The sequence below is a fragment of the Lutjanus erythropterus genome, chromosome 21 (genome assembly GCF_056507025.1).
Source record: "Lutjanus erythropterus isolate fLutEry1 chromosome 21, fLutEry1.hap2, whole genome shotgun sequence".
Lineage (NCBI taxonomy): Eukaryota > Metazoa > Chordata > Actinopteri > Lutjaniformes > Lutjanidae > Lutjanus > Lutjanus erythropterus.
Window position 1 is genome coordinate 29,956,758 of NC_139337.1, and position 22,480 is coordinate 29,979,237.

Here is a 22,480-nt window from a genome sequence, read left to right on the forward strand (position 1 = left end):
GAGGAGGAAAGTAAGGCTTTAATGCAGGAGGAAAAAAAACAGCTGAAAAAGGGACTGACACGAAATTAATATGAAAAAGACCACTGACAGACTTTTAAACCAAAAACAAAAGAACACGGATCTGGAAGCACATTTAATGACATGAATTTTATGCCTGGGTTCAGTCCAGTACAGCCCAAACCCGACGTAAGCCCATGAAATATGCTAGCAATATGGCCCGACCCAACCCAAATCCATCGGGTCCCGTCGGGTTCGGGCACAGATCTCAAGCTCTAATTCAGAGTTTAAACCAGGCAATTCTGTCTTTAAAGTTGAGACCCTACAGGAAAAGCGGGTCTCGGTTCCTTGTTCTCTTTTTCTGTTTTTTTCTTTTCTTCTCCATTTCTCTCTCCTCTGCTGCGTCCCATTCTTCGAAATCGTTGTATCCTCCAAAGAAATATTAAAATCAGTCCTCACCCCGCTGTGATTTACACTGTGACTCACAGCTTGATTGTAAAAGGGATTTGAATTATTTCCTCTCATAACAACAGAGAGCTCTTGCTTTATAACTGTCAGCTTTCACCAAAAAAAAAAAAAAAACAGTGAATGCTTTTATTCCATATTGTTGGCATGGTATTAAGCAGGATAATGAACTTGTGGGTGTGCGTTTAATAGTTTGAAGGCACGACATGGAGGCAAAGAAACACTCGACGCAAAGTGATCCTCTGCAAGTGAAGCCTCTGTAAACTATCAGGGTCTCACGTATATAATAGTAAGCAAATAAAACATAGTAGAAAACAGATAAAATCCAAATTTGAAATATTGTCATCTAAGTTTTTGTACACTTTCCTGTATTGGGTTTGAATTGGTCATGTTTGTGCTCGGAGATTTATTATGAAAATTGCACAATTAATTCCACAAACCAGTCATAAAAAAATCAATGCCATCTGGACGCAACAAAACTTCTCCTCTCGTGCTGCTGCAGCTGCTCTCTGAGTCTCCACCAACTCAACAGCGTTATATCACTCCTCCAACACAAACCGTGATTTAACCTGGCCAAAATCAATATGGGTTTCAGTGTGTGCTATATTTACTTGCTTTACTTGTCTTGACAGCCACAAAACTCCAGAACATTTTCCCTCGCAGGACACTGGAGCTGCTGCCGCCTCAGTTAGTTCAGACCCAAACAAATGTGTTAAAACACCAAAGTCACACTGAGGTCAACAGGATTAAAAACTAACTGACAAACACAAACACACACTCCTACAGCTCCCGTGTCCTGCAAGATAAAAAGACAGTTTCTGTTCATGGAGTCTGGTGGTTGCAAAGACAGCAGATATGGCGGCTTCAGTTCCCCGTTGGAAAACATAGAATGTAGTGTCCATTTAAACCAATATTTATCTTGGCTTGGTTAAATCACTGTTCGTGTTTAAGTGTACGCTATATTTAGAACATTTTCCGCCATTTGTGCTCTCTTCATAGCCACAAAACTCCACTGAAAAAAAGAGTAATTTTCACTCACAGGACACTGGAGTTGCTGCATCGATCTGCAGCAAGTAAGTTAGTTTGGACCCGAACAAATATGTTAAATCACAGAGATCACACTGAAGTAAAAAATAATACAAACTCACCAACAAACTCCTAGAAGCCCTGTGTCCTGCGAGGCAGAAAGACTTTCTGTTCATGGAATCTGGTGGTTTTACCTGTGCTTGTGCACAATGAGCTACACCGCCTCGCTTTTAAACTAACCTTAAAACAAGCCTTCACCATAAAATTTAATGATTTACATTATGGGCGCGTGCATTTTGTCCCCACAAGGAAACAAGGAAGACATGTCCCCACAACGTGAGTGTAAAAACAGATTAATGTCCCCACAAGAAAGACATGTCCCCCCAATATGAGTAGTAACACACGTCCACATTTTAGTCCATGTATCTGGAGGGGGTCTGTGTCTCTCTCTCTCTCTCTCGGGAGAGGGACTCTTGATTCCTGAAATGAAATGAAGCAGTAAGAGAGCAGCCTCCACACACACACACACACACACACACACACACACACACACACACACACACACACACACACACACAAGGAGAGGGGGCCCATACACACACACATACACATACAGTAAGAGAGAACCTATCATAGGCCGAACAGGAACACACACACACACAGACACACACACACTCATACGTCAACGTAAAAAATAAAAATCTGACAAAAGCAAGTTGAGCCAAAAAAGTTTGGAAAGTCCCCAAAAGTTTCCTCTTTGCTCATTGGTCAGCTCTCGGGTTTCCGGCGTAGCCATTGGCCGCTGCGGTTGTCCCACCTCCCCCTTTCCCGAGGTGTGTGCGTGTGGGTGTGTGTGTAGGAGTGTGTGTTTGTGCCAGATATCAGTGATATTGTTCAGCTCTGGGTACTGTGTTCTTTCTAAAGGGAGGGATAAAATTAATACACTGTGTGTGTGTGTGTGTGTGTGTGTGTGTGTGTGTGTGTGTGTGTGTGTGTGTGTGTGTGTGTGTGTGTGTGTGTGTATGTTAGCAGGGAGTTTACCTTGGCTAACTCTCAGAGACAAAGAAGGTTAGTTTTCAGTTGTTTTGATAGATAATGTCTGTGTCTAAATTAATAATCATCTATGAGAATTATATAGAAAACTACTCTGAACTAATCTAACCAAAAAACAAGCCTTTAATGGTTTTAGAAATTTGATGATTTACCTTATAAGGACCCGCTTCTGGTCTCAAAATCAGTGGTCTCCATAATGTGCCTGTGTAAACACATTTTTGTCTAGACCATGATGAAGTTCTTTGCCATTGATTTGGATTTATTACTTCATTAGTTTCTTTGCTTTGGCAGTGGGGACACAAGTGTTTATGTGATTCAAACTGATGTAAGCTGAGTCAGAGGGAGAAATTCAAATTTTGCCAGGTATCCGCTACAAACCTAACACATCATTAAACAAGGTTATAAAGCCAGCAAAGGAAAAACAACAACAGTAAGGGAATAAAAAGTACAGCACTGACATGTCGGCGTGAACACAGTCGGAGTCTTGTGGAGTGCATCACCTGTCTCCGCACGCATCCGTCCATCCGACATCATGTCTTCTAAATTTACAACTGAGCAAGTTCAGACAGCATCTTATCAATGCGTAAGGCGGTGTTTGCTTTTGGCTGCAATTCAACCAAAAACAAAAACAAACCGCTCCAGCGAACACGGCATCATTATTTTACAAGTACTGGTGAGGCTCTTCCCAACCAAAGACTTCTTCAGTCGAATCAGATTTGGTTGTCCAGTACATGTCTCCTACGATTCATTCTTTTTTTCCAGTTCAGTGCACCACATATGTATAGAGTTGCATTTTAATGCCTTTTGTTGTCATCTGTTTTGTCAAAACCTGAGATTTTCACACAGTCAGAGAAAGGAAAAGTTTGCATCCTCCTATAGTTCAGTCATTAAATCGGCACACAGCTGGCTGCAGCAGCGCCGGCGTCACCCACCCTGTACGCTCCGTCACGCCATGAATTCAGGATTTATTTCAACCAAACCAGAGTTGGTGATTTTTGGAACAGTGAAAAGATGAACCAGGAAGTTTTTGGTGAGCTCTATTTAGTTTCTGACGAGACCAATAAATTGTTTGTCTCTGGTTAAAGAAAACATATTCTACTTTTTATTTAAAAAAAAAAAAATCTCTGACTTTCGCGATCCTTTCCATAATGTTGTCAGACATCTCTGCACTCCACGCTCCTTCACGCCATGAATTAAGAATTTAATTAGACTGAACCACAGCCGGTGGTTGTGGGAACGGTGGAAAGACGAAACAAGATGTCAAGTCAAGTTCAAATGAAGCTGACAACAATGATGATTTACAAAGGGAGTCTGGTGAGTTTAAGCAAAATAAAACTAGTTTATTCTCTCTTATCAGTTGCAAGGTTATTAAATGGATGGCAGTCTCTCTAATGGACATAGCTGATCCAGGTGGATATGTAAAGTTTTCAGGATATTTGCAAAATGAAAAGGAAGTTTCTGAGCGTTTCCACCCACTTCTGTTATATGAATATTGGGAGTTCAGTCATCAATAAAAGCAGTTGGTACATTTACATTTTGCTTCTGTTGATAAGTTTTCACCTCAGCTGAGAATAAAAACTTATTTTCTGCATTTTTGTTATGTGCACAAAACAAACCCACTGTCAACCTTGTACAACATGCTTGTCTGACTGTACCTATTTAAGCAGAAAATTTGAATCTGAGATGAGGAGAAGGCAGAGATGCCAAGAAGCGGGACGAGAACAGACAAAGAAAAACCAAGAAAGAGGCAGACAGAGCCGGGGAGAGGAAGAACGAGGGCAGAGGGGAGTGGAAGACAAAGTTTTGGGAGGGAGTCGACTTTGCGGGGGAGTCGGTCAGTTCTGCTCTTCATATCAAAACTTGGCTGGCGTTCAGAAACACACTCAGGAGTGTGTGTGTTTGAGCCTGCATTCATCACGACGTGGGGACTTAAATGTGCTCATGTTATGGGGAAAAGCTCATCCTCAGAGGCTAAAGGTTTATTTTAGGGTTAAGACCAGTTTTTCTGGTCCGTTTTGGTTGGCTCCTAAGTGAGAAAATCAAGTCTGGATGTGAAAGACAGAACTTCTATGTCTGTGTATCGAGGATGCTCTCATGGACGATCTTGACCCTCACATACTCTCTGTGCTCTTTATCACACACACACAGTTTACAGACTCTGTTACCCCCAGCAGGCCTTGCTGGCGTAGCGGTGGAGCACAGTGAAACCTAAGTGGAGAGCGTCTCCCGCGGGACGGCGAGGCGTAGGAGCCAGATTGAGGCCAGATGTTGCAGATGCAGGAACGAGCACACGAGACCGGGATCCATTTATAGGCTCAGCCCACCGCGCTGCACAGAAATACACTGATAACAACACGAGCAGAGCTGTTCACAGCACTTAATGTCAGGGGAAAACACACATTACTGCTCACATTGTTATTTTTTATGTTTGTGTCTGATTTTACTATCATTTGGCTTGAGGTTTATTTTTGGATGTGATCTTAAATGCTTGTGTGGTCAGTCTAAAAATAAGGCTACGCTTCCAAAGTTGCAAAAAGTTGACCTTTGGTTGAGACATAAGGGTTTCGCTGGAGAGCAGCAATAAATCTAGTGTTAAGAGGTCATCAAGAAGTTTTTAAAAATGCACAGATGTCTAAATAATTGGATACTTGTGGAGCTACAGGGGAATACAAGATGTTAAAAACAAGGAAAAAGAAGATTTTGAGATTTTTAGTGCAAAAGTCAACATTTTAAAGGCACGGATGATAGATCAATTAATTATTTACTATTTTTGGATGTTGTCATGCTTTTATTTTTCTTTCTTTTGTGTCACACTGTAAATGCAAACATTGTCCTTACTTAAATACTACTTAATATTACTTTTTCTGAGTAAATTGGTGGCAGTAAAACACAACTTGAGATAGTTCAGTTTGTTTTATTTACTTTTTCCACAATAACTGATTTCCTAATTTTTAAGTAAACTTAACTTTTAACAGTGTACCTAAGGCCTGATAGAATCAAGGAAACCAAATAACACAAAATCCAACACAGAACCTTTAAGCATATGTTGAATTAAAATAGAAATGTTCAACATTATTTTAAAACAAAAAGCGCAGTGAGCTGCCAGCAGTTTTCCTTACAGTTAACTGAAAAAAAAAGATAAATAAACAAAATAGCCCCTTTAAGTTTTATAAGAGAGGAAGAGGTGTGTTTCATTTTCCGGTTGGTAATCAACAGAAGAAGAAGAACTAGAGCTAATATGGTGGAAGAACCATATTAAGAACCCTTTTGTGAAGAAAGGGTTCTTCAGGAGTTATTTGTGAGACTAAAGGTTCCACTAAGGAGTCTTTTCATCTACAGAACAGTCTTTGGAAGAAAGAGTTCTTTGATGACACCCACTTTGGTTCCCAAGGTAAACAGGAAACCAACTCTGTGGACTCTGGACCAATTTATTTTTGGTGGAAATCAAAATTAGGTGCTTGAACAAGAAGAGGGCCGGTTCTACAGAGAACCCTTGATGTATGATTCCAATATCCAAAACTTTTCCACCATCTAATGGTTTCAGAAGCAAATGGTTCTGTGTAGAACCCTAACCCTTCAGGAAGAAGCCCTTTTAAAACGCTTATTTCTAAGAGTGCATGTGGGAAATAAAATATGTGCATATATGGGCATCACCCAAAGTGAGCTGGAAAATATCAGCATAGTGGACATCTGCAAAAATCCAATATAGTGCTTCCCAAATTAATTTGAGATTACATATTTTACAAAAGCAAAGGCCAGAAGAGAAAGGCCAAACAGCAGCTGCAGGTCAGGCTTTTAGTTTCGACAGTATTTTCTTTGCACTGACTGACACAAAACATGAATTTTACACCTTATTTTGACAGTTAAAGGTTAACAATGTGAGACAGTGAGGAACATTAAGTAACAAATGTTTTGTCTTTCACATTGACCTCGTCACTCCTCATCATGTGACCTCAAAATTCTTTCCGACGCACTTTATCCTTCAACACGGTGGCAACAATGTCAAGTGAAAAAGAACATCGTGTTTTTGTTCTGCAGCCTGATAATAAAGTCTAGAAACCCGTCAGCTTCCAAGAATCTCTCATCATCCAACGTGTTGTTCTCAGCGGACATCTGCCTGTCGATAAGACGGGATTCACACCACCAACCACCGATGTGAGCACAAATATGATTATATTTTATGATATATTAGATCAGAAAGAAACAATGACCGGCATATAGTAAGACATCTGGAACTAAAACAGATAAAATGGAGGAAAGAAATGCCTGGAAAAACAACCCGACATCGTGGTTACATGTGGTCTGAGTCAATACAGTCGCAAATAAGTCAGGTGTGCAAAAGAACTGATAGAAAAGCTTAATTTATGGTTTTCCCCCGGAGAGACCCCTGAATTGTATGGCCTAAATCAATGTGTTGCTCCTCAGAGATGCAAAATATATGAATTTGTGTGTGACGTCAATACAGAGAATTGGAGCAGGTGTTCGCTATATTCACATGGCGGCCATTTTCCCGTTGCTTCCCAGCATTCATTGTTTGAGATTTTCTCAAGTACAACTAAAATAACATTAAGTTTATTTCTCTCAACTATTTTTCAAATTCAGTCATCTTAAAATTTAAGGCAGCCAGGACACCAAGTTTTTTTTTTTTAAAGTTCGACGAAATAGTTTGTTTTAGAGTGATTTGTTGTCTTGATGTGTTAAAATTTCAAAATGCAAATAAATGTATTGGTCAAACAAAATAAAGAGATTTGAAACTCTATAATATGATCAAAGTGATGTAGGTACGTGCCAGAATGCAGCTGTGGTGCCACTCTGCTCCTGTTTGAAAAGATTATCTGTGATCATATTCTGATGTAAATGTGTTTTTTCTCACGGTAAAGTTCAGTGAACAGATCTGCAGCAAAGATATGAAGGTTCACAATAAACTCTGAGGCTATCTGTGTTTTTCCAGCGCAGAAATGAAACAATAATCTCTGCAGGAGAAAATCATAGAGGGAAAAAGCTCTTGTTCTCCAGGTCAGGCCGGCCCCGCCTCCTCCTCCTCCTCCTGCAGGGGACGAGGAGGGAGGGTAAAAGTGAAGGAGTCAGCTCTCTGCCATTGTTCTTGTTCTGGAAGTCTGGGACGGGACGGGACGGGACGGACGACGCTGGCGGGTCGGGTACCGGACGGCGGGTCTGTCGTTATGACGGGCTCCGGTCCGAGGCTCGGGGTGCTGCTGCTGCTGGCGGTCCTGCTGCAGACTGTCGTGGTCACCATCACCGTGCTGCACTTCACCACGGCTCTGAACTCGGTAAGGAAAAAAAGTGACGGTTCGGACTGATGAACCGGAGACGCGCGGAGGCTTTTACGCACCGCCATGCAGTGCGCACCGCGGCGTGGGCGCGAAGCTGTTCGGCTTTTGAACGCAACTCTAAGAAAATTAAACTTTTTATTGACCTTTAAAACTTGACTCTACTTTGTATAGACTTTTGAGCTCAATTTATTGTTGACAGTTTTATTGTGGAAAGGCGTTGAAGTCGTTTTTATGCGCTTTGGTTCTGTTGCTGAGCTCCACAGCACAAATACTTCAGGACATTTTTAATTTCCTTTTCCTTTTTTTTGCACAATGCAATGGATGCCACATGTATTACTTTTACAATGAAGTAGTATTTTCTTGCACAACGCTGCTTCATGCACTGACACTTTTCTCTGCGTTTGCAAACACAAGGAAATAAAGAACTCTGGCAGCTGCAGAGGTGGATTGGCTGCAGCTATTTTTTATGATTAACTGTGATTATCAGGACGGGTTTTCACAGAGCTGTGTGTGTGTGTGTGTGTGTGTGTGTGTGTGTGTGTGTGTGTTCTGAACTCACTGCTTGTTGGGTGAAGTCAGAGTCCTTTTGTTACCTGGATTCAGTCCAGTCCAGCTCTCAGTCTGTGTTTACAGGAATTGATCATTAACTCAGATGAGATGTAGCAGCAATATGTGGAGAAATGAAACCTAAAGACATGAAAACAAGGAAGAGGGACACATGCCAGGAAATTATGTCGACTCAGGAGAAACTTAATGACTTGTAGTAGTGATAGTAGAGGAGTTTTATGTTTTATTTTTCTCCCAGTGAAGCATGTCTTCATCTAATTATCTTAATCTGCCACTGGAATCGCTTGATTCATTTAAATCATTTTTTTAGGAAGAGAAAATTGGTACCAGGTTATGATTAAGAATCACCTTTGAACAACCACTCAGATCTTTTTCTGTGTTACAGAGGAGACTTTTATGAGCAATAAACATTTGTCAGATGATCTGTCGTAATTAGTGTGAGGTTTTCTCACACAATGCTTGTACTAAAAAGGCATTTTGGAACAAACATATTGAGGCAATTTTCAAAACTTTCCCTTCATCCATTCCTTAAGGTTTTTTTTTCGTCTCATGCAGAACCAGGGCTGCCCTCTGGTAGTCGAAGATTTGAATCGTCAGCCCCTCAGTCGAGTGAGATTCTTCCAGTCAAGCATTTGTTTTTTTTCTTTTGTCGGTCAGTGTGCATCACAGTTACAGGATGAAACAGATAGAAGCTTTAAAATATACACAGGGAGAACATTTCAGTGATGGATTATAAACATGAGGAATCATAAACAGAATTTTTTATCAGCTTGTGCACTTCAGAAATCCTTGTGATGACAGCATGCACTGGTGCTTAACTAATGAGAGAAGGTTAAACAAGCGGTTTCAGCTTTTGTTTTTCAGCTGTGTATTTGTACACAAAGCACGACAGGCTGTAAACGTCATAAACTGAGTCTCTAAACCACCACAGCCATAAAACTAACTGTGACTGAAGCAGAGAAGAGTGACAGTAACAGAACAGCTGATTTATTGCTCTCGCCAAACTCACCAGACTCTTTTTGCAAAACATCATCATCGGCAACTTCATTCGGGGGGGGGGGGGGCAACATGCAGCCACGGCCGCTGCACACTCGCTTTGTCTGACTGTGAGAAAATCACATCATAGATGATGCTGAAAGACATAAAACACAATTGTTTTAGTTTTTGCTGAAAGTGAGGAGGAGCCTTCGTCTGACACGTTAAAGGAGACGTTTGCTCTGATTGTTTGATGCCCCTCTTGACATTTTCACTCTGTGCAGATGAAGGAGACGTTCGCCAGGAGCAGCGTTTCCTGCCTGACGGGCGCCGACCTGCAGAGCATCACGGCGGTCCGGGGGGATCCGTGCTGGCAGGTCACTCAGCAGCTTCACCTGCTCATTGAGAAGGTATGAATACACTCAAACAGTGACCCTCCACACCTCCGAACTCATCAGTAAAATCTCAAAACCACATCTTCAAGCTGCCCTCCAACCCAGAATGACCGTTACAGGTCAGTATTTGTTGATTGACTCATTGATTATTTGGCCAGCTGCTGGGATTTCTGGCTTTACAAGCTCCTTTTTTTCTTTGGCCTGTGTCTGGATCAAAAACTCCCCACCCACTGGAGTTTGGAGACATTACTAAACTCCCCACACTTCAGCTGCAGAGGCCAACAGAGCGAATGATAAAGCAGCTTTATTATTAATACTCCAGGGCCCCACATGTTATCATACTTTTTATAACTGGGAGTTCTGTGCTGATGAGTTCATTTGAATGGAGCCACATGCAGGTTTCATCACAGAAAAGGGAGTAAAACTGAAAAACAGGGCGGATTGTTCGATGACACTCAGTGCTGCTCTGGAGAAAACTTACAGTGTGTCTGGCCTTGATGGTTTTCCTTGTGTTATTGTTCGAACAGTCAAATGAAAATCTTTGTCACATGAAAGAAGCTATTTGAAGATGTCACCCAAACTGATTTTTTCCTCACCAGATTAATATATTTATAAAAAGATTGCTCCACTGATTTGTTGCTGTGCACTCTTGACACACAGTCTAAAACACAGAGGTGGAAAAAGTACATGCATTCTTTACTCAAGTAAAGAGTATAAACGTAGAAAGTCGTCCTGAAGGACATTTTTACCAGCTGTTCCTTTGCAAAGTTAACTGAACCTCAGCTTTTCTCTGCAAATGAGTCTCCATCACTTGTTGTTTTTGTCTTGTTACGTCATTTACATTTTGTTATGTCTGTCTACATAGTTTTTGTCTTGTTGACACCATCTTCATCTATTTACATTTTTGTGTCATATTTGTCCTGTAATGTCTTTTCATTTTGTCTTTTATGTCTTTTTCATTGTGTTACATGTTATACGTTGTATTTATCGTGTTACGTCGGACATAGTTTTTGTCTTTTCACATAATTTTTCTTAGTCTTTGATATAATTTTTAAATCTTGTTATGTCTTTAAGTAGTTTTGTTTTGTTACATAATTTTCATTTCGTCACATCTTTCATGTTGGATTCATCTCGTTATGTCTTTCACATCATTTTCATTTTGCGTCTTTTAGGTCATTTTCATTTTGTTACATCGTTCTGTGTGATACAATCACAAAAATCTACTGTTCACTAGAAAGTAATTTTTCAGAGCAGTAGGGGAGTTTTCTTATTCATCTTCCTGCCTGAAAAATATGAACACCTGCACACGTTACTTGGTTTCAGTCTTTTCTTGGAGTTTGTTGACAAGGGAAGAAAATCAGCAATAACACAGCTTTGCTTTTCAAAATAAGTGATGAGCAAAGAAGTGATTTGTAGGGACATCTGGTCCTTGTAAGTAATAAATCACAAAGTTATTGTTATTATTATCATCATCATCATCGTCAGGGGCTTCTCGTGCTGCTGATCTGAACTCTGAACATTAGCAGGAGAAGAAAAACGTTGAAATGATCTGAATCACTGTCTGCAGACACACAATGAGCTCCTTCATAGCTGGAGATGTGATGTGATCCTGTGTGGTTTAATCAGCACAGGAATGTGTTCACCTGCCCTGCTCTCTCACACACACGCGCACACGCGCACACGCGCACACACACACACACACACACACACTTTCTATTTGTGTGTATTGTTTGTTTTTGTCTCCTGGTCCTCCTCCTCGGACTCTGCTGCTCTTTTTTTTTAATAACACTCGCTGGTATTTTCTGACTCAGCTGCTTGATTAAATTTAGTTCAGAATATAAACATGATGCTCGGATAGTTTGTGCTTCTAACGGAGAGAAGCACATCGAAGGGTCTTGTGAAGTTAAAAACGACATTTTCTCATCTTGCCGTCTGCTACGATCATACTCAAAATATTTGTAAAAATGCATTTTTCACATTTGTTTTCTTAAAAACATATTTTACTGAGCTGTTGAATTGCGTCTAGATAACTAACTGAGTTGCTGCTCGGGTTTGTTTGTTTTGATAAAATTTTTATGAAGTCTCTACAGGAGGGTAGATTGGATATAAAGCCAAACAATATGTTATAACCAGACAGTCAAGAGCAGTGGTTCCCAGACTTGGGGTCGCGACCCGAAATGGGTCACAGACATGTCTTTATTGGGTTTTATTGGGGGAGAGATTTCTGTGATTCCCTCACTCTTGATCGCATGTACGATGTCAAAATAAAACTACAAGCAAGCGCTAATAAACTTTGGCGTTTGTGTCGCAGGGAGGAACTCAGGTTCTGTTTTGGGCCTCACGCCAAAAGCTACCAGCTCTGTGAGGCTGCCAGCAGTGCTTTGAGATAAATGCTAACTTCAGGATGCTAGCATCTGTGATGCTAACCAGGGCAGGGAGGGTTACTTTAAAAAAGTATTCAGATACAGTTACTTATTACCTGTTAAATAAATGTAACTTGATTACTTTCTGTTACTTTTGGATTAAATCAATATAAAATCCGGTGAAATTGTTTTGATTAGTTGTTTGTTCCATGAAATGTAAGAAAATGGTGAAACATGTTGATCAGAACTGAAGACGACGTCCTCAAATGTTTCGTTTTGTTCACACACTCAAAAATATTCAGTTTACTGTCAGAGAGGAGTAAAGAAACCAGAAAATATTCACATTTAAGAAGCAGGAATCAGAGAAATTTGACTCTCTTTTTTTGATTAATTGATTATCAAAATGGATGCAGATTAATTTAATACTCATTTAAAAAAAAATGTCAAAGTAAACCCCCAGTTTTTGGCACAGTTGCTGGATGGTGTGAGGACTCGTTGCCTCTATTGGTCAGGTTGGTTATAGAGATTATTTTGCATTGAGATTTTTGGCCTGGCCTCTGTGTGCCTTCAGCACAAAAAGTTTGAAAACCACTGACATCAAACTTTGCGTGCAGCTGTGTGAGGCTGCCAGCAGTGTTTTGAGCTAAATGCTAGAAACATCCATGATGCTGTGAAGCTGATGGGAATGTTTTTAGTTTAGCAGGTTTTAGCTCAGGAAGATGGACGACCAGGAGAAGCAGCAGGAGTACCAGAGGTGGACAGGATCAGCAGCAAAATATATTTTAATACCTAAAGAAAAATATCAGTATCACTCTAAATGTAAACTATATAATATTTTTAGTGTGCTTCCTGTCAGAAAAGTCTGTCTGACAGGAAACTGCTGTTTAAGTCAAATATCACTCTCTGCAAAGCAACCAAACTCCATGGGTGAAATCAGTGATTTTACTTTGCAGAACACGTTGAGTTGCTGTTGCACCGCTGCCTCGATCTGTTAGTTTGTTCGTCTTGTTGTGTGACTTTGGTGAATCTAAACTTTTCCTTTAAAATGCAGAAGTCACACAATAACACAAACAAACCAACCGATGGAGGCAGCGGCAGATGAGAACCCCCAGTGTCCTGTGAGGTAAAATTACTGTTTTTGTGAGTGGAGTCTGGAGAGAGCAATATTTGGCTTATGTAATGGGGATTTCCAATCGGAAGAGGTTGTCTGACAGCAAGTTAAAGTGGTGAAAGTATTAAAAAAGGACAGGTATAATGGTTTTCTGACTGGAGAATTGGCGCCACCTACTGTTTACCTCCATAACAAGCATCTATTCTTATTTTCTTTTGCTGATTTACTCGAAGTTTGGTTAAAATTTGTGACACGTTTGGATGAAAACACAACCCATAAAATCATTTATTTAAAGAAAGAATTTCTAAGCTGATTCTCTGTTTATTCAGAGATGTCAAGGATGAGCAAAATGTCAAAACAACCAGAGCGATGGTGTGTAGTTTTCTTTTGGAAAAGCAAAGTCTTTTTGTATTTTGAATTTTAACAGTTTATGTGTTTTCTTCTTGTTTTGTTTTGTGTTTTCTTGCATTCGAGGGACAGCTATATAAATGTCATAGGAAAGGCCTGCATGTCTTCGTTTGAAGTTCCCCTCAAAATGAGCTCTTACTTCCAGCTTCAAGTCAAACTTCAAAAGAAAAAGTTTACAGCCAGAGTCATTATAGGGCTCTTTTACTCATAAATTCTGGTTCAGGCTGACTTAATGCAGGTAAATTTGACTCATGAATGAGTTGTTTTCTTTCATCTCCCTCTCAGTTATTACTGAAGCTGTAGAAACATTTTAAAAAAGTGCGGATGATTAGCCTTTGCAACCTCTCCCGGCCACAGTAGAAAATACAACAATGCTAATGAAACCATCACCTTCTGCACAAGTTCCTTATTATGATGAACATATAATTTTATGGAAAACATTCTGTTATATTATAGTATGCCTGTTTTTTCTCTCCTCCCCAGTGCTGTCAGCATGCCTTGCTTTTTTTCACCATGTTTTTCTCATTTCTTTTACACTTCTGGAAACAAACTGAACTGAAATAAACACGTCCCGAGTCCACTACGGCTCAGAAAATGGTTTTCATCAGTTTGGCAGCCGTTGCATCACTTTGGAGGCAATTCATTGGCAAAAGGAACGTAAAAAACGAGGAAGGGGGGGGCGAGGGGTCGATTACCAGGGAAGGATCTGTTACCAACCTGAACATGAAGGCTCCTTTTTATTCTGCGCAGCAAACTTCCTGATCCTGATGTCAGCACAATTTCATGGTTAAAGTCAAACAAAGGGCTGCTGAGTCGACCTGCGGAACCAACTGACGGCTCGTCTCAGAAGATTAAGTTTTATGCATCTTCACTGCTTTTATAAATTAGCATGTGTTGGAGGGTTTTTTTTTGTCTTGAGTCTTTTTTGTTTCAAGTAGGGCTGCAGCTAAGGATTATTTTCATTAACGATTAATCTGCCAATTATTTTGTGAAATTGTCTTGTTTTGTCCACAGCCCAACGATATTTTGGAATTTTGACTTTTTTTCTTTAAAAAATTAATCAAACAGATTAATTAATTGATTATCAAAACAGTTGGCAATTAATTGATAACTGATTACTTGATTAATCATTGTGGCTCATAGTTTCAAGGCTCATGGCCCGCTTTGAGAACAGAATTGTGACTTTAAAGGAGTGGTTTGGAATATTTTAAGTGTGGTTCTAGACGGCGGTTGGCATGCCTCCAGATTGAGAACCAGCAGGAGTCTCAGTGTATTTTAGACACACTATATATATATATATATATATATATATATATATATATATATATATATATATATATATACAATTTTTTGCTGCTTTACTTTGGTATTAGAATGTCTTTTCTGACAGGAAAACTCTGTTATATAAGCCAAATATCGTGCCCCCTAAAAACCAACCAAACTCCATTTGAAAAATTAGCAATTTTACTTTGCAGAACACAGCAGTTGCTGGTCCACCGCTGCTTCAATCTTAGTTTGTCTGTGTTACTGTGTGACATTGGTGTTTTAACGGGATAGTTCAGATTCACTAAAATCACAAAATAACACAAACAGACTTACTGGAGGTAGACCAGCAACACATGTGTTCTGTGAGGTAAAAATACTGATTTCACCTATGGAGTTAGGTTAGTTTGAGGAGAGCGATTTTTGACTTATGTAACGGTGGTTTCCTGTCAGAAAAGTCTGTCTGACAGCAAGGTAAAGTGGTGAAAATATTCTAAATATAGCGTACACTTAAATTGATTTTTAAGGTTTCTGAAATATGTTTTGCTGCTGGCCCTGTCCACAGCAGTACATTGATTAGCTTCCATGCTGGTGCTCCTCTCTGCTTCTCCAAACTGGGGGTGTTTCAGCTGCCTTTTACTGTGGGTAAAAAACTACCAGTAATCTTGTCCCTTCAATATGTCCATTAAAAATACATTCATGCATTCTTTAATTCATGCTCTTTACTGTTTGTCCTGCAGTCTCTGTCTCAGCGTTACCAGAGGCAGATTTCATCGGCAGTCAGAGGTGAGAAAACTCAAGCTCATGCACGCATCTCACTGGTGCAGCTAACAGACCTAGATTTCCTTTAAATATCTTGTGGACTCGTCTTTAAGTTCCTTTTTCCGTTCTTAGATGAAGTATCTCGAGTGCTGCCCTCACTTGTGATGGTTGACAAGGCTTCATCTCGCCCCAAAGTCGCAGCCCACGTCACCGGCAGCTTTGTGCCCAAACTGGAGCAAAACGGAGGAGGTGAGTGCTGCAGACATTAAACACGCACAGTGATGTCTGAGTTTAACAAGCAATAACCTAGACAGTGGTTTGGTTTGAACGTGTTATTTATGACCTTATTGTTTTATGATGAGTAGGAACTTCTGTTTGCTTAATGTGATCTGACAAAGATAAATAGGTGTCTGCTTTGGTTTAAAGTGTCATCCACTGACAGACCAACACTTTTTGTCAAGTAAATCATCCTGCACTAGACCACATTTTAACTTTAGTCATTTTAATCAGAAGTTGAACCAAACTCTGCTTTGCCCGTCACAAGTCTTTTCGTGTCAAGTATTTTCAGGTCAAGAGGCTCAAGTCCTCAAGTCTAGCTATTTTGATTTTGTCCACTCAAATTCAAATTTACAGTCAGCTGTGGCCTTTTCAACATGTCAGGATGCTGAATGCAGCTGCACAATAAAAGATGCATTTTATCCAAAAAAGATGTGTTTTGCAAGGAAAAATATAAAATTTACTGCAACATGTGATCGGAGAGCTACAGATCACGTGGGGGTTTTAAAATGCAAAACAGCTGCTTGAACGACGGCAGGAACAATATGAGAGGCTGCTCGAAGGACTTTGGATTTTTTTTATTCTAATTGTTTCCACCCAGTTTTAGCAACTCAAGCTGGGAGGCTGAGTGAAGCATTTAGACTCTTGACTTGTAAATCGAGGTTTCTATAAAAATATCTGCAGAACAATATATGCAATTTAAAAAATAACAGGCTGAACAGTAGAGTTTATACTATTGAACATACCTGAGTGAGATATTGATATTGCACAGTTTGAAGAGAAAAAAATTACAGCTGAAACACTGATATTGCACAGCATAAAAATACTAAATACATATTAACAAATACAAAAATAGATTCATATACAGTTGTATAAATAATACATGAAATATAGTGATGGTGCAGTCAGTCAATATTATGAGATACTTTGCTAAAATGTTGGTAAAGCTGCAATTTATAGGTTCCCTAATTTCATGGTAAACAGGTGGTAATTACCAAGTAACATATTTGAAATTTCTTTGAATTTACCTGCAAATTACCACCAAATTTCATGGTAAGTATTAGATAATTAATTCTTTTTTTTAAATGATCAGATATTTACCATGAAATTTTGGGGATATTTGCAGATAGTTTCAAAGGAAGTTCACATATATGAATTGGTTTTTATGGGTGTGATGTTATTGTGAACGTGTTTGTTTGTTTTCCACAGCTCCGGTCCCCGCTAGCCGTCGAGTTCAGGGCCAGAAGATCTCGTGGTGGGAGGGGCAGAAGGGACTGGCCTTCCTCCAGGACGTCCAGCTGGTGGACGGGGAGCTGGTGGTGCCGCAGCCGGGCCTCTACTACGTCTACGCCCAGACCTACTTCAGACACACCCACTCCCTGGAGGAGGAGGGCGAGGACAGCGAGGAGGCGGAGGACAGGGGGAGACCCCTGCTGCAGTACGTCTACAAAAAGGTGAGGGTCGCCATCGTGTTTTACAGTTCGCCTCTGATTTAATCTAATCTCGTGTTGCTGTTTCTTCTTGGCCTGACCTGGATCTGACTTAATTTACAGCTGATGTTTTGACTCTATTGTCAGAAAGCATTTTAATCAGTGGTAGAAGAAGCATTCACATCTTTTACTTAAAACTACTAATATCACACAAACTATGCAGGATTTTCCAAAAAAAAAAAAAAATGCATAGATACAAAAATAATCCCTCTCAGTTGTCTCCCACAACCCGGCAGAAGTGTGTGGCAGCACCTGCATCTACAGAGATCCCACCTTCCACCCAGATCTGATAATTTTCTCGTTATTTTGTTGTGCATGAGACACTTAACCATCCCAAAACATCGGTATTTGAAGATTTGAACATTAATTAACATCAGACCCTGACTGATCCTGTCAGATTTAAACAACGAAGCTACAGCTGCTGTGCCTCGTGCATAAATGCACATCTCTCCTCAGTCTCCAACCGATTTGTCCCACCTGCAGCTCTTCTGCCGTTAATGAGGATGTTAATTTTTATGACCCGAGATGAACTGCAGTGCAGTGTTGCCTCAAGATAGCAATGCACCTGACCACACCTCATTTTAAGGGCACAGGACGAGAAAATAGCAACTGCGTCTGTCAAAAACAAGCAAAGACAGATGCACTGCGCTGTGCAGCGCTTTGCACCAGCGGAATAAAGAGGCCAGACTTTTTGTTGCACTAAACACCCGCAGAGTGATGATTCACAACAGAGGAGTGTGTTCGGGGGGTCGACTCCTCTGAGTCTGACTAATTATCAAATCTAATGACTAATGTGAATCCAGACAGTGAGTATGTGTTGCATCACAAGACGACAAACATCCAATAACAACCACTTTTTGCTTAGTCAGATGAAACTAAATCTGTTTACGACTCAGCTAGTTTGGAGCCATGTGTCCCTCAATAAAAACTGTTGAAACTGTGAAGTGAGTTGTTTATTATTTGCATGAAAACTGAAAATTTAATAGAATTCTTACCCAGAAAAACGGCTGAGAAAGATGTTGACAAGGTGTTACATCAGACAAACTATATTGAATAGGTTAAAGTTAAAATGTCAATCCATTCCATTACAAAAATGAATAATGAATTTAATTAAAAGGTAAATTCAGTGTTTACTCAACCACAAACGTTCAAGAATTTGATCCAGTAATTTTTCTGGAAGTACAGTTGAAGTTTGTGTGCTTTGAATTTTCTGTGGATCACAGATGTGTGCCTTCGAGAAACAAAGACCAAATGTAATGTTGTCAGCAGTGATTTAGTATTTGTGAAACTTTCCAAATTGTCCACATATTGACCGGCACTGTTGTCCGGCTGAAGCGACATCAGATCCATCGTTTCACCCGTAGGATAAATGTTTAAGATCCCATCCATTCAAAAAATGTGTTTCTCATATGTTTTTGTCCCCGAACATGTCTGACATCGATTATACTGAACTGTATCTGTGCAAAGTTTGTCACTGAGGAGGTATTTTCACATTCCTCTACTGAAGGGAGGTCTGTGCACTTTCCTAGTTCAAATACCTAAAAATAGCTCATATAAAGCTGCCTGTCAACGGCATCACATCCCCTTTACCCCCTCGAGTTTTATTAAACAAAATCTTAAACTCCACTCTAAGTTTTACTTTCCTTTTTATATTATTTTTATTTTTTATTCAACTCTTTTAATTGTGGTTTAAATGTCTTTTTTATGTTGCTTTTATGTTCCTGTCTCACCTCTAATTGTATTAACTTCCTTTATGAAGATGGATAACATGAGATTCCCAAAAGTGAAACCAAAGCATCTCTATCGCCTCCTGGTGGCGGACCGCAGTATAATTCATAAATCCTGACTTCCCCATGTTAATAGAGGGGACATGAGGAAAAACTGAACCATTAAAGTACATTTCAGGTTGCTCTTATCATGCTCAAGTCTGTTCACGTGTTTCTGATCAGTTTGGTTTTAATTAGTTATTTAAAACCAGAGTTTCATGTAATGAATGAGCTCTGTTCGTGATTGAGACAGCCGGCTGTGTGGGCGGGAACTCAAAAGCGTGGCTCCAACACTGCAGACTGCAAATGATGTCACCAGCGCTTGTATCCGGGATATTTTGGCCTTGGTTTCGTACAGTGGGAGACAGTGGAGCCGTGGCATCCATCTTTTAGTTATGTAATTCAGTGTTTCCCAACCCTGGTCCTCAGAGCTCACTGCCCAATGAGCTCTGAGGACCAGGGCTGAGAAACACCAATGTAATTGATATTCACAGCGTGGAAATTTGCCTTTCGTTTCATCATAAAACGTGATAAAAATACAATACATAATAGATATGACAGTACGTTGTGTCAGCATACGCAATCATAAAAACATATAACTCACAAAATGACAATCTTCTCACCACACACACTCGGATGTGAGGTAGGACATTTGTAAACATGACTAAAACATTGCCTCATCTGTGAGCATGATTTATGCCCGAGTCATGTCCGACAGATTTTAATCGCCTGTGGTGTTTATTTAACAATGAAGACAGCAACTCCCATGATCCCACACTACTTCACGATGTCATCACACACCGTCTTTTGTTATTGTTTTGAATGAGGGAGCCCCAGTGGTGGAATTTGCAAATTGTGTGTTTAAGAAGAACTGCATTGTGACACATTAGATGACTTCTTGGACCAGTGTGAAGTATTTGCAAAGAACGTTTTTATAAATCAGAAACAAAATTCACTGAAGGTGATTAGATATCATCACATAAATCATCCCAACTAGCAATCCAGCAGTTAGGAATCAATCAGCTGATCATTCAATTCATCAATTAGCCTGTGTCATTACAACCTGATAGCTGCAAATTCCGACCTACATCAGACCCCCCAATGCAGCACGAACACCTTCCCCCGTGCCGTGTCACTCACCTCTCCTTCTCCCCGCCAGGTGAGCTCCTACCCGGTTCCCATCCTGCTGATGAAGACGAGCCGAACCTCCTGCTGGTCCCGGGGCTCCCAGTTCTCGCTGCACTCCGCCCACCAGGGGGGGCTGTTCCCGCTCAACAGCGGCGACCGCCTGTTCGTCACAGTGACCAACGCCTCCGCCGTGGACATGGACGAGAAAAGCAGCTTCTTTGGGGCGTTCCTCATCAGCTAGACAATGACTCGAGATCGCAGGTTGATCTGGAAAAAACAAATCAACAGGATCAACGGACAACATCGTGTTTTTAATGTTTGTGATGAACGAATCTGTTAAAATTGTTGCAAACTCAAGAGACTCCAATCAACTAACCCAGAAACTGAAAAACTGTAGCAGCAACTCGTGAAGAAATCTTTTTTTTTTCCAGGATCACAAAAGAATTTGGGAACATCGGTTTCACGAGATGAGAAGAGACTGATGTGGATTAAACTCAAGACATATTTGAATGTTCTACAAACATTTCTTTAAGGTAGAAATACAAGAAAGTTTTTAAAGGTATAGATTAGATAATTTTAAGTGTGGTTGTATGAGGTCATTATCAATAGTCAGTGTATTAACTGCGGTAGATGGCAGTTGACACATCCCCAGTTTGGAGAAGCAGCAGGAGTACTGGTGCAGGACAGGGTCTGCAGCAAAATCACTTTAATTGTATGGAATATTTTGACTGCTTTACTTTGCTTTTGGACAGCTTTACCCAAAGGGAAACCGTCAGAACGTCTCTCTTCAAAGCAACCAAACTCCACTGGCAAAATCAGTAATTTCATGTCACAGAATAAAGGAGTTGCTGGTCAACCGCTGCCTCGATTGATTAGCTTGTCTGTGTCATTGTGTAACTTTGGTGGGTCTGAACTAACCCTTCAAAACACCAAAGTCACACAATAACAAAACAAACTGGCTGATCAAGGCTGCGGTTCACCAGCAACTCCCGTGTTGTGTGAGGTAAAATGACTGATTTTGCCAATGGAGTTTGGTTGCTTTGAAGCATGTGATATTTAACTCGTATAACAGCAGTTTAGCATCATAAAAGGCTGTCTAATGGCGAGATAAACAGGTGAAAATATTCTGAATATAGCATATAGCACAGTACACTGCTTAGCTTCCTACTCTGGTCCTCCTGCTGCTTCTACAAACCTTGAGCGTACTGACTGCAGGTAATACACCGACTATCGATAAGTACCTCATACAACCACACTTCAAAAAATCCCTTCAAGGTGTGTATTTAAAATACACACAAAAAAATAGAGCCTGCTTATTCATGATCAAAGCATCCATAACTGTGGCTGGCTGGCTAACCTACACTGAGCTGACTGTTGAATTCTGATGTGTTTATTTTTATGGACCATTATTCTTGTGGCCTTTTAATTCTTTCAGTTTGAGAGCATGACTCATTGATTTCACGTTTCAGATTTTTGTCATGCTTTTGTCAGGGGCTGTTGCACAAAAAACAAATCAGTGAGCAGAGGAGAAATCTGAGAGCAGACGTTTAACAGCAGCCTGTGTAGTGTACCGTTAGCTCTGTGCTAATCTAGTGTTAAACTTACATAGTGAGACTGTATTTTACAGTTTGTACATGGACGTCATAATAGATCTACACACACTGACCTTCGCCACCTATGGGAAAGGAAAGTTGGAGCAGTTTGCAAACATTACACTCCAAACATCTTATCAGTTTTATATGATGATTCATTCTTTAATGAAAACTTAGGAAGGGTAAATTGTTTGTATAAAACTCTCATCGCTGAACATTTGTGATTATCTGAGTCCACCTGTGTAAATGTTTGGTGAGTGTCTGGATGCTCGTGTAAAGGTGTAAATATTGTGCTAATATTTTCTGGTTGTATTTTTCTAATAAGTCAGTTCTGGGTCTGGAGCTCTTGGTGAACTCTCCTCTGCTTTTTATTTGCCAGATGTCAAACATAACTGTGGAAGCTTGAACTCATGAGACAGTTTATCTCCTACCATTCCCTTTCAGACAGTCAGAAGAGAGGTTGCCCACGGTGTAACATCATCACCTCCTCCTGCAGGAGTCTTACAGTAAATCTGAAAACCCTGCTCCTCATTGATGAGACTCTGTACT

The 22,480-nt window shown here is 40.2% G+C and overlaps 1 protein-coding gene across 1 annotated transcript; it reads left to right on the forward strand.

Annotated features, from left to right (window-relative positions):
* The first annotated feature begins 7,624 nt into the window (after window positions 1–7,624).
* On the forward strand, window positions 7,625–20,902 carry tnfsf10 (TNF superfamily member 10). The gene is made up of 6 exons (XM_084747715.1): window positions 7,625–7,832; window positions 9,662–9,787; window positions 15,658–15,703; window positions 15,812–15,928; window positions 17,165–17,409; window positions 20,371–20,902. The coding sequence occupies exons 1-6, from the start codon at window positions 7,725–7,727 to the stop codon at window positions 20,578–20,580; spliced, it is 852 nt and encodes a 283-aa protein (XP_084603841.1). The 5' UTR covers window positions 7,625–7,724; the 3' UTR covers window positions 20,581–20,902.
* Window positions 20,903–22,480: the final 1,578 nt, after the last annotated feature.

What these genes read in the sequence shown, in the direction of transcription:
- tnfsf10 (XM_084747715.1), top strand. Translation starts at nt 7,725, where the DNA reads ATGACGGGCTCCGGTCCGAGGCTCGGGGTGCTGCTGCTGCTGGCGGTC. An exon ending in TCACCACGGCTCTGAACTCG is followed by an intron (nt 7,833 to 9,661) that starts GTAAGGAAAAAA and finishes CACTCTGTGCAG; the next exon opens with ATGAAGGAGACGTTCGCCAG. An exon ending in GATTTCATCGGCAGTCAGAG is followed by an intron (nt 15,704 to 15,811) that starts GTGAGAAAACTC and finishes TTCCGTTCTTAG; the next exon opens with ATGAAGTATCTCGAGTGCTG.